The sequence below is a fragment of the Heterocephalus glaber genome, unplaced genomic scaffold (assembly GCF_053883595.1).
Source record: "Heterocephalus glaber isolate CG9 unplaced genomic scaffold, H.glaber_assembly_v1.0 deba00001444, whole genome shotgun sequence".
Classification (NCBI taxonomy): domain Eukaryota; kingdom Metazoa; phylum Chordata; class Mammalia; order Rodentia; family Bathyergidae; genus Heterocephalus; species Heterocephalus glaber.
The window spans coordinates 3,966,442-3,982,488 of NW_028258297.1; the positions used below are offsets into that span (position 1 = coordinate 3,966,442).

Consider the following 16,047-nt stretch of genomic DNA (forward strand, 5'->3'; position numbering starts at 1 on the left):
TGCTCCAGAACACCATGACTTCTTGGCGTATTTTACATTTTGTGGTGGGTTCTTTGCAGAGAAAATGTCACAAACAAGAGGGGCAAATGGTATTTCACAGAGTGCCACAATCCTAGAAACTGCTGATTCCTCAGTCACACAGAGCTCACTGGACTGCATATAGGAAAGCTATTATTTCCCTCTCAACAGGCTTAGGCTGTTTTTACAAAGGGAGTAAAACACGGCTACAAAGAAACTCAGAAGCATTTTATTTCAGAAGCATTTATTTTAGCCTGTAAAACTTTTGGTCCGGTCTCCACTGTGCTTGTTTTGGAAGTTTCAACATGGGAGTTACAAAAATCTCTGAATCTACTGGTTTCGTGCTAGGTGATCATGAGTTTGGCAATTTCATTGGTGATCTGAGCTGTTACAAGAGTTAGCGCTCCTCTTCTGACAGGAGTTCCTCTTCTGATAGGAGGTGAAACAGAGACAGACACACGGAAAGCTAGACATCAAGCAGCAGGTAGAAATATTCTTTCCTCTGTACTAAGAACATGAAGGTCAGTAAGGTGTAGGCATTTGCCTTTAGCCAGATTGGGTCAAATTCTAATTCAGGGATGACTTGGGATGGGAAGAGTTAAGCAGCCACATGTCCTTGTCCCTCTCACTCCCCTGACATTCCAGAGGACAGGGCTCAGTGACAACACAGCACCTCACATTAAGAGGGTGGGTTCTTGAACTAATTAACTGGAAATGAGTCTTGTCAATGTTTTGGAAAGGCAGAAGGGGTGAAAAGAGGCTGCTAGGATTAATCACAGTGAGAAACTACTTCAATTGGCTGCCGGCATTCAGAAAACCCAACAAGCAGAGGAGAGGTGAGGGAGCGAGGGTGACTTCCATCTGAAATGACACACAGAAGGCAAGCAGACGGCCCAGTCTTTGACAAACGAGGGCTGTGCCCGCCGAGAGAAGATTTAGTATCTGCTGCCACATTCAGTATGGCCTACGACTCAAATGCACACTGTATCCAAGGGACAAAGGCACACCAGACAGTTACACTGAATGCACGGAAAGAAAGCAAAACTCAGCTACTTCCACTTGTAGCTCACACACACTGAGCACTATTACCTAAAGGGTTCAGGGGTTCCCGAATGTGGACTTAGACATCTTCAAACACTTGCGATTTTACATATTTCGAGGATGAAAATTCTGTGAAACAGATTCTGAGAGTTCAGATAAAGTTTGGATGGAGAGTTCAGTCACTAAGAAGAAAAAGAAACACACACACAAAAAATATATATATATATATACACACACACACACACATATATATATATAATGAGAATCATCAGATAAAGGGTAAAAATGCAGAACTCTGAACAATGATCATACATAACCAGCACAAACCTGGAACAGCACATCCAATGTTATATAAGGGGTTTTCTCTTCCTTTAACAGCAGTGAACATTAGCTATCTTTGAAATGTATGTTTAGACCATGTAAACATTTTCTTTGTCTTTTGGCAGTACTGGAAATTGAACCCAGGGCCTTGCACATGTTAGCAAACACTCTTTCACTGAGCCACATTCTCAGCTCTTTTTATTTTCTATTGTGAGACAAGGTCCCACCAACTTACCTAAGCTGGCCTCAAACTTTGGATCCTCCTGCTTCAGCCTCCTCAGCAGCTGGGATTACAGGTGTAAACCACTATCCCCAGTTTAGACTGTGGTTAAATTCTGATATGCTTTTTATATTTCTCCCCCAGAAGGAGCTTGAAATTTTAACTCTCTGAAGAAAGTGGCAATATAAGCCTGAACAAATGCCATTTGCATCCCTCTTCAGGGTTCTCTTGGGTGACATCTTTCTGTCCTGTGCTGAGGTCACAGGGATGTGGGAACAGCTCTGTGACTGAACACAGGACAGTTCACATGAGGACACTTACCGCAGTGGGGGGTCACGAGTGGACTTCAGGATCAGCTTCTCGCCCCTCTTTTCAACTTCAAACCCCATCTTCTTCAGCAGGGAGGCATCTGCCAGGCCCTGGTCCTCCAGCTTGGCGATCAGATCCTGGTTTTGGCTGTTGTCCTCGGTGAGGTTGCGGATGGCGTACACCACCCACTGGGTCAGGACTGGAGCTGAGTGAAGGAATCTCAACCGCACATGGGCAAGACCAGGACAGACTGGGGGTGGGGGGAACAGACACACTGACAATCCACAACTACTGGTAAGGTTTCCCAGAGGGTATACTACAAACATGGGTCCAAAGTGGAAAAAATGAAAAAGATAACATGTACACATGCACAGGTGGACCCGGCAAGTGTGATGCCCGGCAGCTCAGCTGATGGCTGGAGCAGCTCCCTCAGGGTCCCTCAAATGAATGAATGAGGACGTACAGGATGAGAGCAGCGAGCGCTGAGGTTTATGGACACAGGACCACAAGGACATGCATCCACACTCTTGCTGTTCTCGGCAGTTACGTTGAGTCACTAGGGAAGGAAGAGGATTCTACAGATCTGATCACAAAAACGTTAAGTCACAGACAGGAAGTTGTTCTGTTTCAAGTAAGAATGGTTTCCCAGAGTCACCATGGCATCTCCCGCGTTCGGTGTCTGAGACATGAAGCTGGAAGGCCTTTGAAGGATTTTAATACTCGCGCTCTGGAAAGCGTGTTGTGACACTTGCTGCCTGCCTGTATCTGGCCCTCACCTGAAATGTCCTGCTCACTGTCCTGCACTTCTGACTACAGAAGGCCAGGAAGACTATGATAGCATTGCTGCGTTATTTACCGAGGAGTCAGGATTAGGTGCTAGGAGCTGTGGGGCCCTTGGGAAATCATCAAGTGTTACTGAATATCCTTCAACAAAGGAGCTCATGAAAATGGTTAGAAGGACCCATCTTCAATAGTGGGAACCAGGGCACCTAAGAGACCACCAAGGATGAGCCTGGGGGCCTGTGCCCTGGTCTGGAGGGAACGACAGGGCTGAGGGTGGGATACTTGTAAATAGTTCTCCCAGAAAATGCGGTCTCCATGCCCATGGCCTTTTCTTTTAAGAAGTCCTTTCCCCACATGACGACCGGAGGCACCCACTTGGGCACTGCCACAGCCAAATGGTATCAGATCCATTGCTAGAGAGTCAAGCTCTGATCTTCCTGGAGTGCCCGGACCACGGCAAGCTCTGGTTCTGAGACACTTATACTTCCTTAGCTTACAATGAGAAGCCAGTCATAAAGCTGCTGGATCTTTCTTGCAGTACTGGGGAGAGACAATGAATCAAATTGATTTTTTCAATCTGGTTCAGTAACCTCATAGAAAGCAGTAGAAATGAAATTTTCACTAAAGTCAGACAGGTGAAACATCAAAAGCAGGGGCAGCTGTACAGCCAGGAGGGTTTTGAAAGGTTTCTCCATTTTAGCCCCTGAAATGCACCCCAAGTTGGTTCACAATCCTGCTGACCCTCTTGGATGTCTGTGGGGGATGCTCTGCAGGCCCAAAAGTGGTCCAGCCCTGCCTGCCTGTCCCAGCTCCTCCAACCAGGGAGGCACAACATGCGCACATGTGTGCATGGGGCCTCGGGGCCTGGACTCAGGGCCTGGTGCCAGAAGAGGCCCAACCAGTGACCACTGAGTGAAATGACCCGCTGGGTCTTTGAAGGTTTATCACTAAAACCACTTGTGTGAATAAACGACTGGCCTTGCCCAGATGGCCAAGGAGAGGGACCGTCTGCCCAACAGATGCTGACTCCACACTGAGTCACCCATGGTGGAGACAGCTTTTCTCATGTGGACATTTGTCTGTCATCTTTCATGACAAAGCCCAGGTCCTTTCTAAGGCCCTGTTTCTTTTGTAGAGGCACAATCCATACACATGTTCCGATACATAAAGGCTCAATATGAATATTCCCCTTCTTTCCCGTCACCAAACCTCTACTTTGTGCCGGTACAGACAACAAAGTGATGTTCCTAGGTGTCAGGCACTCCCAACACGTGGGTTGGATTCACAACAATTCGCTACAACTGCTTTCACGTAGGATGACGCGATCACCACACAAATTCATTTTCTCACTTTTTGCAGAAAAAGGGGAGGCAGAGACTATGAGGAGAACTGAGGAGGGAACAAAAATCTGAGAGGTGAATTCAGACATGAAAACGTGCAAGAATGAGGGATTTGGGTCAAAGTGTTTAACTCTATAAATGACAGAAGCAGAACATTTCCTTCTTTCTGAAACGTCCTGATTTTTGGCTGGGACATAATTGGAAGAAGATGACCTGAGCTTCCCATGAGTGCACTGTGAGCTCCAGAAATGGGGGGCTGGTTTGCTTGGTCACTGAGGAATCCAACACCCTTGCACATGTGTTTTCTGGAGGAGAGCAGCACCCCCAGACCTTCACGTTATCAATGATCTCACTACAGGGTAAGTGAGCCCCCTCACACCAAGATCTGCCACATCTCTTGCCAGGGGCTCGTCACTGCTCACACAGATGGGGTATCTGCCCCACCCAGTGCCTAGCAGACAGCACTCGCTGCTTCCTTTCTCCCAGGGTCCACTGAGTGCCATCTCCTCCTGGAAGCCTTCCCATAGCATCCTGGCATTCCTTGACCCAGCTGAGGTTAGCTGTGCCTGCTGCTGGTTTCCAGAACATTCTTATCCCACTGCACTGTACCTGTCTGCCTGTGTGTGTGTGTGCGCACACACGCGCCCCAAGGCAGAAGCTATATTGGATGCGTTTTCATTTCCCCAGTACCCAGTCCAGTTCCCAGCACACAATGCCAACTCCAATATGAATTTGTTAAAATCATGTAAGCGGTGACTGCGTGTTTGTGTTTGTCTGCCCTAATGACTGAACTTCTCATAACAGAGCTGGTGTCTTATTCATCTGTCTGTCCTCTAGTCTAGCATGGTGCTGGAGACAGAAAGGCAAGCGTGCCCTGTGGGTAGGGGTGGAGAGGCACTACAGCAACCCACACAGAGCAGTTCTATGGTATGTGACTCACGCTTTGCAGAGTTGAGAGATTAAGGGAAAGTAAATCAACATGAGTGCAACCCAGGCAAGGAAACTGGACCAGAACATCAGGAATCAAACAGCAGAATTCCCACATGGACGGGGTGAGAGGGTGATTTTAATCTTGTGCATGTCAGGCACAGGCATGGGGAATTTTTCTATTGTGTTTTATGAAAATACTGTTAGCATGGTATTTTATTATTGATTTATCCTCAAAATGTTTGATGGCTGATTTCTGCAGAAAAGACTGGCATGATATCTATTATCTCTGATAGGGGAAAGGAGCCCAGAGAAACAAGACTGAGGAACAGCCACTTGGAAGAGAGGGGCTGCTCGCAGCTGGGTCTTGTGGCAACCATTTTGGGACAAATTTCTTAGGACCAATGACTTCACAGAAGCAGCACTGAAGCCCGAGCAGAAGAGGCATTCTTATCTACTTCCAGAACTGGCATTCCAAGTGCAGAGAGCTGTGGAGGTGCAGGAAGAGGACAGGCTGGGAGCCAACTCCTCAGCACCTTGAAAAGCAGAAGTGAAAGATGGCAAAGCGCAGCCCTTGTAACCGAAGTGGACATTTAACACTCGCGCCTGTTGTCAGCAGTCCTGAGGAAGACTTTGTGAAGCTAGAGTCTGGGTGCTGCCACAGGAAGTGCCCTGCTCCCCCGCCCTGGGTGAACACTGACAGCAGAGGTCATCCACCCAAGATGTATCAGTGATGCTTTGGGCCCCTGCGTATCCCAACATCCAGTGAGAAATTTGGGCACTACTGTCCAGGGTTTCAGATTCAATAATAAGTACAAAATCAAACTTTTATAGTTATTACTTTCAAAACATTTTTTTAAAATAAAGGGTATTATTTTTATCTGGTGTTAAGCTCTAGTTCTTATTCTGTAACTTAATTTTAAAAATAATACATAAAGACAAAAATTGCACATATTTATAGGGTTCCATGTGATGTCCCTATACACGTGTACATGGCATGATATTTAGATCCAGGCAAACATACCCATCTCCCCAAACAGTTGCCATTTCTTTAGAATTCAGAATTCTTCCCTCAGCTCTCTGAAACACACCATGTGTCACCGCTATCTATAGTCGCCATCTCATGCAACAGCAGACCACAATGTCTCACTCCCGCCTAACTACAACTTAGATAAAAGTGCCCTTTTACAAAATCGAGTAGGAAGCTGGAACACTGTGAGATGCAGCCAGCCGAAGAATGTGTCTGATCCCAGCCCCGGGTCATAAATATGCATGGCTCCTTGTTAGTGTGCTGTGAAACGGGGGCGGGAGCCTGGACGGTGGGTGCAGACCTAGACAGTCCAGTGTCACGAGGGAGAGATTAAAGCAAGTCCCAGTTAATATTCACTTTGCCCCCTTGTTCCTTCTCTAAAGAGACAGTGAGCAGAAAGAGTGGCGGAGAAAATTAAACATCTTCCAAAGTCTCTAATCCTACCAACACTTGAAGTCCTTTATTGTACGCTCAGCTTTGGACAGAGGGCTCCTAGGGTTTCCATAGCTACTACAAATAGAAGGCATAAGCCTATTTGTTGCAAAACTGCCTTGAAAGAGCCTGCAATCAGTGCTGACTGAGGGCTCCACGGGTCTGGCCAGCTCATCAGCAGAACCCGCTGGTGTCGTGACCTGGGTCACAGGGACCTCGGGGCAGGAAGTGCTGCTTACTGGCTCAGCAGCCAGGAAGGGAGGAGCTGAGACACCAGTGGCCAAGCAGTGTGTGTGGACCCACAAGGCAGGGACAGGGGTCAGCACTGAGCCAAAGCCTTGGACCAGACAAGTGACAGGCAGCAGAACTGGGAAAACACAACCAACACAGAGCTGGCCAGCGGATCTATGTGCCAGTCACAATACTAAAGAGCAGTCAGGTGAGTTAAAGGGCAACGCTGGAACTGTCTGATGAGAAAGACTTCATCTGACACTAGACAACACCTTTCCACATGGCCTCAGGTCCTGCTGACGACCAGGGCAAGGCCCATGGCTACCCAGGAGGCTCTGAGAACAGGGCCACATGTGCTGGTCACACATACCAAAATTACTTTCAAATACAACAATACCTTGATTCATGAACATTTCTATTCGTTAACAATTCAGTTCGTGAACAGAAGCATTTGCTTTCACTGGAGGAGAACTCTGCATCGGGTGAGGAACACAAATGTGGCCATCTTTCCCAGAATCATGGAAAAAATTCAGTTCGTGAGTGGAGGTACCGCTGTATTTCCTTCAGTTCTCACACATTTTAATGATGGGGGAAAAAAATCAAAAGAACAATACTAATTTGTGATACATGAAAATAAATCAAATCAAATTTCAGTGTCTACAAATTTCTGTTGGCCCCTACAAATTTCTGGGCAGGCCATCACCTGCATGTCATCCATGGCTGCTCTTGAGCAACGACAGCAGTTTGTGGCCGAGAAGAGACTGTGGTCACAGAGCCAGGGACACGTACAACATGGTCCTGCAGGAAGCCTGCCTACCCTGGCCAGGAACACAGAAAGTATCAAATGATTCTCGCTGAATGAATAAATAAATGAACTATTAAAAGTACTGGAGGTGAAACAACATTATTTAAATGAAAACAGTTCAATCTGTTAAAAGGTTTTTTACTTTTTCAAGATACGAGTATTTTCATACTACATATGTGGGTACTTCTGGGTAACACATATTTATTTTTGCTTCCAGCATATAGGCTTGAAAGTTATCTTTAGAGAACAAATCCATGCAAGCCAAAGACAAGATGCTGTGGGACCCTCAGGATGCTGGTCTGAGACGGGCAGTCATCAGAGGAAGCCTGCTCACCAGGCCTTTCCAAGCCGCCTGCCTTGGTTTAAAAATCATTTCCTAAAGAAAAGATGAATGGTAAATAACTCTGCCATAGCTCAATGAGAGTGGCATCTTCTCCGACCATGGGGAAACTGCACATTTTTTCAGAGTACGAAGCAGTAGCTCAGTTTTAAAATTGTTCTGAAAATGCCTTATATTAGCAAAAACTCAACATGCCAATTTCCATCATGCAAAGAGGAAACAAGCTAGGTGGTGGCACTGGACCGAAGCAAGGGGAGGAGCCCTGGCCACCCTCCAAGCACAGGATCTGTCCATGGAGAGGAAAGGGGTGCCTCACCCAGGAATGCTCAGGGGCCCAGGCCTCAGGGCTGTGAGCAGAAACTCACAGCAGGAGGTGGCCAAGAGGCCAAGGAGCCCGAGTGCTCCTGGGATGGGAAACCTTTGCTTCTAGCTCAGGAGGTGTTTCCTGGTTATTTGACTTCTGCCTTCATCTATTGTCATTACCTTTGGTTCTCAGCATTCTTTCTGCCTGGTTCTGCCAGGGTTCAACTCCATACTCTGCCCTAGGGCGCAGAGGGGCAGGCCCTCCACAGCACTCCCTGTGTGCAACACCTCTGCAAACCACCCTTGGGCTCTGACTTCCTGGTCCAGAGTGCTGGTCCACTGGGATCTCATTTCCTGTTTCATGTTAACAGGAGGGAAATGTGTGCCTTGAGTATTCAAGAACAGCGCTGTGTGTAGCCTGTGTGTCTCATGGCACATGACAAATAAGGGCCATGGCCATGTGCGCATGTATTCTCTGACCTACCTGCTCCTGACCGCCTGCCCCACTGCCACTGCTAAAGGAGCATCAATGGAGGGGGTGGGGAAACAAATAATCGCCAGATTTATAAATTACAGGTCATGATTTGAAGAGTATCGTGTGACACTTTTGCTTCACACAGGCTAGCAGAAGGGACAGAGTTTCAGTCTCTACCAGGGGAAATGTCATTCTAGAGTCACCACTGCTGCGCATGACACTGTACTTTTTGGGCCCCTCTGGAGACAGAATGTTCTACAGCGTCCTGAAGGCCCAGAGGAACAGCTGGGCCTGGACAGAACTGCGGAACATACAGCTGTCTGTGGAGAAGTGGCTTTTCTGTCACGACACAGTGACCTCTGCGGGGAGAGCGCAGATGCCCTCGAGGCTCCCATTTCCAGGCAAGGGACCTCACCACCGACACCTCCCACAGGCTCCCTGCCCTCTCCACCCCGGGATGTGCAGTGCTCAGCACCCAGGGTGTGAAGAAGCAGCAGCCGCAGGCCAGCCCAGCTCACAGTGAGGTCATGGGAAGACGACAGGGCTCGCTCTGCCAGCAGTCATCACATACACTTCCCACTCCAAAGCCTCTGTGGCCATGGAAGCTGCGCTCGCAGGTACCTCACACCCATGGGATTTGGTGGCCAAGGATCCTATGGCACCGAAACTAATTTTGCACACTGCATGTTCTGGAATCACTTTACTGACCACTTCAAAGCGGCTCATGGTAGATGCAGTCACTGTCTGGCATCCCTATCACCCTACAGGTTTCAAGATCAGAAACCACCAAGACCACTTCTGACCCAAACCACACGAAAGTGCCCAGGCCGCCAAGTAGTTCCATTTGTGTTTGGGGCTGCACTCCAATGTCACATCTGAGCCTCTCCGGGGGCCCTGCATGTGGCACGTTCAGCAGAGTGGCTGGCACATGCACAGCACACAGCAGAGGCTTGGTCCCCGCCCGTGCAAGAGGAAGGCCCTGGAGCCCACCAGGGGTGGCCTCTCCTATGCACACCTGGTGCCACTCGTCACTGTGGGCACTGTGCACTGCCTCAGACTCCTTCTGGAGTGTGTGTATGCCTGCCTGTGGGCCTCCTCTCTCATCTGTCCTTGCCACCCCTGGCACAAAAGCAGTAGGAATGTTTTAATTATCTGCCCACTGGCGCCTGACTACCTCCCGATAAGGTGTCTGTGAGACCTGGCCTGGGGGTCTGTTTGGTGACTGCATTATGCCCACTGTTTGGTGGGCACACAGCACCATGGCAAAGTAAGCCTTTGTGCCTGTTGCAGGGACCATCTGGGGGACAGTAAGCTTCCAGCACGTGACAATCACATATCCAAGTGACAAGGTAGCTGAGCTTTCTGCCTGATGACAGAGGGATTTAAGAATGGAACGCAAGGAACACAGCAGAAACTCTGCGGACACTCAAGGCCAGGTGAAGAGGATGCTCTCTGAAAGCAGTCAGCAGACAAGCCGGTCTGGCATGAGCCTCTGCCACTCTCAGCGCAGGCACAGCTTTACAGTGCCCAACTGAAAATGGGCCTGTCAGCAGGTTTGCACACAATAATGACAGGAAAATAGCGGAAATTACAGCTAGTTGGGCATGGCAGAGCACACCTTTGACCCTGGCACTCTGCAAGGCCAAGGCAGGAGGACCGCAAGTTCGAGCCCACCCTGGGCAAGGTAGTGAGCCCCTGTCTCAAAATAAATAAAAATGTAGCTCAGCATGAGGGCTTTGAGTTCAGTCCTCCATACCACAAAGCAATCGAAGCAAAAACAGCAGCGCTATCACCCCCAGGGCAATGCACTGGTACCAAGTATTCAATCCTCCCAAAGTCCCCGAAGGTGCCCTCCTCCTACTAACGGGAAAGGGCAGACACCAGGAGGCTGAGTAACCTGTCCAGGGCCACATCATGTGCAGTGGGGTGCTGGGGCTGGGACACCCAGTCTGGCTCCACCAAATGCCCTTCCACACCCTGGACCAGGGTGCTTCTAACCTTGCTTTGTGCCCACAGGGGCTGGCACAAGGCCTCCAGAGGGGACATACTGCAGTCCTTCTTCCCCTGACGCTCATTGCAGGTTTCTATACCACCTAGAAATCAAGGCAAGGAACAGTAGGATGTGTGATCCTGAAACAGGTCCCCTTCTCTCCAAAGAAATCCCACGTGACAAGGCCAACCTTCAGCTACCAGCCAGAGTGTCTAGCTCTGCAAAACACCTGTGGAACTAGCTACTATCTAACAGTTTCAAGTGAAATGAAAATTGCAAGTAGAAAAAGTAAGTAATCCCATCTAAATTACAGGAGATTAGTGTTGCTCTAGCACTAATGACATTTCACAATTAAGAAAGTATAGCCAAGGGTCAAAAGTAGCTCTGGGCTGGAGGATTAAATGAAGAACACAAACAATGTGGTGCTTCTGGCGGATTGCAGAGGTGACAAGACAGGGCAGGTGCTGACCAGCCTGGAGCACTCCCACCCCAGACACGCAAGGGCTGGGCAGCTGGCACACTGTCCCTGCCAATGTCACTGGTTTGTGGGTGGCCCGTGCTATGGGTCACCAGGCTGTGCAGAGTGGCTCTTCCCTGTCCCCTGGCCTCCTTGAGGTCCTCCGATCTGAACAGGCACACGTGGGCATGTGCTTTATGGTGACCTCTGCGTCCAGAGACCGAGAGGGGTGCACTGGCTGTCACTGGTGCTGTCTGCTTCCACTTCCAGCAGGAAGAGTGACGTAAGAGTGGAGGGAGGCCTGGCTTCTTCCCACGTGGAGGGCGATGCCTCTGGCTCATCCTCACCTGGGAGGTGCACTCTTGCCTCCATCTCTGCAGGTGGACAACCTGCCGCAGAAGTCTAGGACATGCAGTTGACTCCAGCAGTCCCTGGAGATAAAAGCCACTGGATACTATTGCAACATCACGGTGGCCCTGGCAGTGACCTTAAGTTCTAAAACTCTTTCCTGACCTCTCTGCCGCTTTTAAGATTTCCAAAGTACTGATGTTTTTTCTTTTGGGGAGGGGGATTCATTCAATTATAGAAATGATAACACTTTACCATGTTCTTCCTCTTCTTCATAGATAATATGCCTCTGGATCCCTAAACTAAGACTATAGCAAGGGATTTAGATATAAACAAAAGCTGAAACTATAAATCACACATTCCAGTGTCTTGAGAATGTAATCATGATGTAGGCATCCATTTAACAAAGACAAGTCTTTTCTTTTCCTCCACATTTATATTGTAGTAAAATACATACTAGTTGGGTGTGGTGGTGCATGTTTGTGATCCAAGCTACTAGGGAGGCTGAGGCAGGAGGGTTCAAAGGCTGAGGCCAGTTTGGACAACTCAGGAGACTTGTTTCAAAATTTAAAAAAAACAAAGGGGCTGGGGTGCAGCTCGGTGTTACAGCACTTGCCTAGCACATGCCAGTACTGCAAATATAAACTAACTACAACAATAACCACTTCTAAGTATATCAGTGCTAGCCAATATATTTATGGTATTATGCATCCTTCACCACCATTTAGCTCCTAACTTGTTTAGATCTGGTAAGCACCACTTTCTGCCTCTATGACTTCAGCTCCTCTGAGTTTCTCTCCTAAGTAGGCTGCCACAGGACATGTCTTTGTGACTGGCTTATTTCACTCCACATTTATCCACATTGTAGCATGTTCAGAAATTTGCTTTCAAGGCTCGTAATAATCCACTGCACAGATAAACCATAGTTTGCTTGCCTTTCCTTCTTTCCTGTACACTTGGGTTGCTCCCATTGTCTAGCTATTGTATACAGTGCTACTATGAACACAAATGTACAAATATCTCTGAGACCATGCTTTCAATACTTTAGGGCATATATCTGGAGGTACAATGGCTGGATCACACAGTCATTCGATTTTAACTTTCTGAGGCGCTCCCACACTGCTCCACAGTGGCTATACACTTATTCCCACCAACAGTGCACAAGGGTCATGATTTTTCCACATCGTTAAATGCTGTTATTTTTTTTAAACAGTAGCTATCCCTAGTGGGTGGCACCTAGTTGTAGTTTTGATGAATGTTCCCCTAATGATTAGTGATGATGAACATCTCTTCATGTGATTATTGGCCATTTGTATATCATTTAAAAAATGTTTATTAAAGTCCTTTGCCCATTTGGAATTAGGTTGTTTCTTTGTTGTTAATTTTTAGGAGTTTCCAATAAATTCTGATTGTTAACCTCTTAACAGATACATGATTTTCAAATATTTTCTCCCATTCCATGGTTAGTCTTTTCACTGTTTATATTTTCTTTTGATGTAGAAAAAACCCTTAAATTTTCATGCAGGCCAATTTTTAAATTCCTTTTTATATCTTATGTTTTTGGTATCAAAAGCCAAGAAATCATTGCCAAATCTTACACTGTAAAGCTTTTATCCCATTTTTTTTTTCTGAGTTTACAATTTAGTTGTTACATGTAGGTCTTTGTCCTACTTTGAGCTAATTTTTATGTATGATACTAGGTAGTGACCCAATTTCACTTTTTTGGGGGGGCGTATTGGGGATCGAACTCAGGACCTTGAGCTTTTGAGGCAGGCGGCGGAACCACTGAGCTAAATCCGTAGCCCCCAATTTCACTCTTTAAATTTGGCTTTTCTATTTTCCCAGCAGCATGTGTTGGAAATCTGTCTTTCTCAAATGAACAATTTTGGAACCTGTTTAAGTCATGTGGGAAAGTTTATTTGTGGGCTCTGTATGATTGGCAGTACTCACTTTTTTGATTCCCAATACCTTTGTACTAGACTGCAAAATCAAGAAATTTGAGTACTCCATTTTTTTTCTTTTTATATATTGTTTTGGCCATTTGATGTCTCTTGAGATTCCATATGAATTTCAAGATGGGTTTTACAATTTATGTAAAAACATCACTGGGGTATTGACACGATGCAGTGAGTCTGTAGGTTGCTTTGGGAAGTACTGACACCTCAACAACATTAAGACTTCTAATCAGCTGGGCATGGTGGCATATACCCGTAATCCCAGCACTTGGGAGGCTGAGGCAGGAGGATCATTATGAGTTCAAGGCCAGCTTCAGCTACTGAACTACACAGTGAGACCCTGTCTCAGGGGGAAAAAAAAAATCTATGATCATGGGATGTGCCTGCATTTATGTCTGGTTTAATGACTTTGGTGATGGTTTAAAATTTTCATTGTTCAAGTTAAATAAGTTCCTACGTATACTATTATTTCTGATGCAACTGTGAATGGAATTATGAAATTTCCTTTTCAGATTGCTATTAGTGTATAAAAATGTGACTGATTTTTGTGTACTGACTTTGTATCTTGCTACTTTGCTGAGTTCATTCATTAGTTTTAACAGTATTTTTGTGGAATACTGAGGGATTCCTACATGTAAAGTCCTATCATCTGTTAACAGAAATAACTTTATGTGTTCTTCTCCAATCTCAATGCTTTTTACTTATTTTTTCTTGCCTAATAGCTTTGGCTAGAACCCCTAGTACTATGTTGAACATAAGTGAAGGCAGCAGGCATCTTTGCCTTGTTCCTTACCTCAGAGGAAAAGCGTCAGATTTTACTACCAACTATGCTGCTCACTGTGGCTTTTTCATTCTTGGATTTTATTTTGTTGAGGTAACTGCATTATTCCTAGTTTACTGACTGCTTTTAGTCACGGAAGGGTGTTGAATTCTGGCAAATGCTGATTTTGTCTCAATAGATTATGTAATTTTTTTTTACTTCACTCTGTTAATGTGGTATATTAATATGTCAAGTTCAGTATGGTGAACCATGCTTGCATTCCAGAAATAAATTCAACATGCAGTTGAATTCAGTTTGGTAGTACTCTGTTGAAGATTTCTGCATCAACATTCAAAATGAACATATGGTTGGTAGTTTTCCATTCAGTTAGGGTTTTTATACAGCTTTCTTATCAGGATAATACTGATCTCATGGAATGAGTTAGGACATGTCCCCCTTCGTCAGTGTTTTGGAAAAGTTTGAGGATTGATGTGAGTTCTTTAAATGTTTGGTAGAATTCACCATCTAGTCCAGGGCTTTTTTTTGAGGGAAAACTTTCCATTACTGATACAATCTCCTAGTTATAAGTCTATCTGGATTTTCTATTTCTTCACAATTTAGTAAATTTCCACTTTCTAGGAATTTATTCATGTCATTCAGGTTATCCATTTCATTAGTGTACAAGGGCATATGATATTCTCATAATAATTTCTATTTTCGTAGAATCATAGAATCAGTAGACCAGCTCCCATTTTGTTTCTGATTTTTTTGTTTGTTTGTTTTTTGTTTTTTTGGTACCGGGGATCGAGCTTGGGTCCTTGCGCTTGCGCAGCAGGCAGCGAAACCACTGAGCTAAATCCCTGGCCCTTGTTTCTGATTTTAGTAATCTGTGTCTTCTTTATTGGTCAACTTGTTGATCTTTTAGAAGAATCAGGTTTTGGTTTCAAAATTTTCTGTACTATTTTTCTTTTTTTTCTTTTTTTTTTTTTTTGGTACCAGGGATCGAACTCGGGACCTTGCATTTGCAAGGCAGGCGGTGGAACCACTGAGCTAAATCCCCAGCCTGCTCTACTATTTTTCTATTTTCAATACTTTTATTTTGTATATATTTTATCTCTATCTTGTTTCATCTCTGTACTGATTTTTGCTGTCTTTCCTCTGTTACCTTTGGGTTTACTTTGTCCTTCTTTTACCTAGTTCCTTAAATTTATAGAATACTGACTTGAGCTGTTTATTGTTTTGTAATGTAAGTATTTGTAGCTATAAATTTCTCACTTAGCACTGCTTGTGCTGTGTCCCCTTAGTTTCAGTAAGTTGTGGTTGTATTTTCGTTAGTTTCTAAATATTTTCAAATTTCCCCATGATTTCATCTATGACCTATTAATTAGTTGTTTAATTTCCACAAAGTTTTGGGCTTTCCAATTTTGATTTCTATCTTCATCTAGAGAGATACTATCTTTTAAAATCTACTGAGATTGGTGATCTGTCCTGGAAAACATCCCTGCGCACTTAAGAAGAACACGTCCACTGTGCTGTGGGGCACAGTGTTCTGCCAGCATCTGCAGGTCTAGCTGGCTGATGCCACTGTTTATGTCCTCTGCTTTCTTCCTAATCTTCTGTCTGGTTGTTCTACCCATTACTGAGAGTGCGGTATCAAAATCCCTAACCATTCTTATAAAACTGCCTATTTTTTCCTTCAGTTTTTTCCATGGATTTTGGTCTGTTAGATGTGTAAATGTGTAGATGTGTTATGTTTTCTTGCTGTATTGAACTGTTTTTTTTTTTTGGTACCGGGGATCGAACTTGGGTCCTTGCGCTTGTGCAGCAGGCAGCGAAACCACTGAGCTAAATCCCCAGCCCTGAACTTTTTATATTAATATATCATGCCCTTTTTTGATTCCAGGTGTATTAAGCCATCACAGCTCTCACTAGTTATCACTTACTTGTGTTATCTTTTAAATG

General features: G+C 45.6%; 1 protein-coding gene across 1 annotated transcript in view; it reads right to left on the bottom strand.

Annotated features, from left to right (window-relative positions):
* Nucleotides 1-245: 245 nt before the first annotated feature.
* Atxn10 (ataxin 10) overlaps nt 246-16,047 on the bottom strand; it is a 159,213-nt gene continuing 143,411 nt past the window's right edge. The window contains exons 11-12 of the mRNA XM_004845396.2: nt 1,922-2,108; nt 246-1,241 (exon numbers count right to left, since the gene is read on the bottom strand). Of these exons, the coding sequence (XP_004845453.1) occupies nt 1,235-1,241; nt 1,922-2,108 (194 nt within the window). The 3' untranslated portion in view covers nt 246-1,234. The remainder of the gene's footprint in view (nt 1,242-1,921; nt 2,109-16,047) is intronic.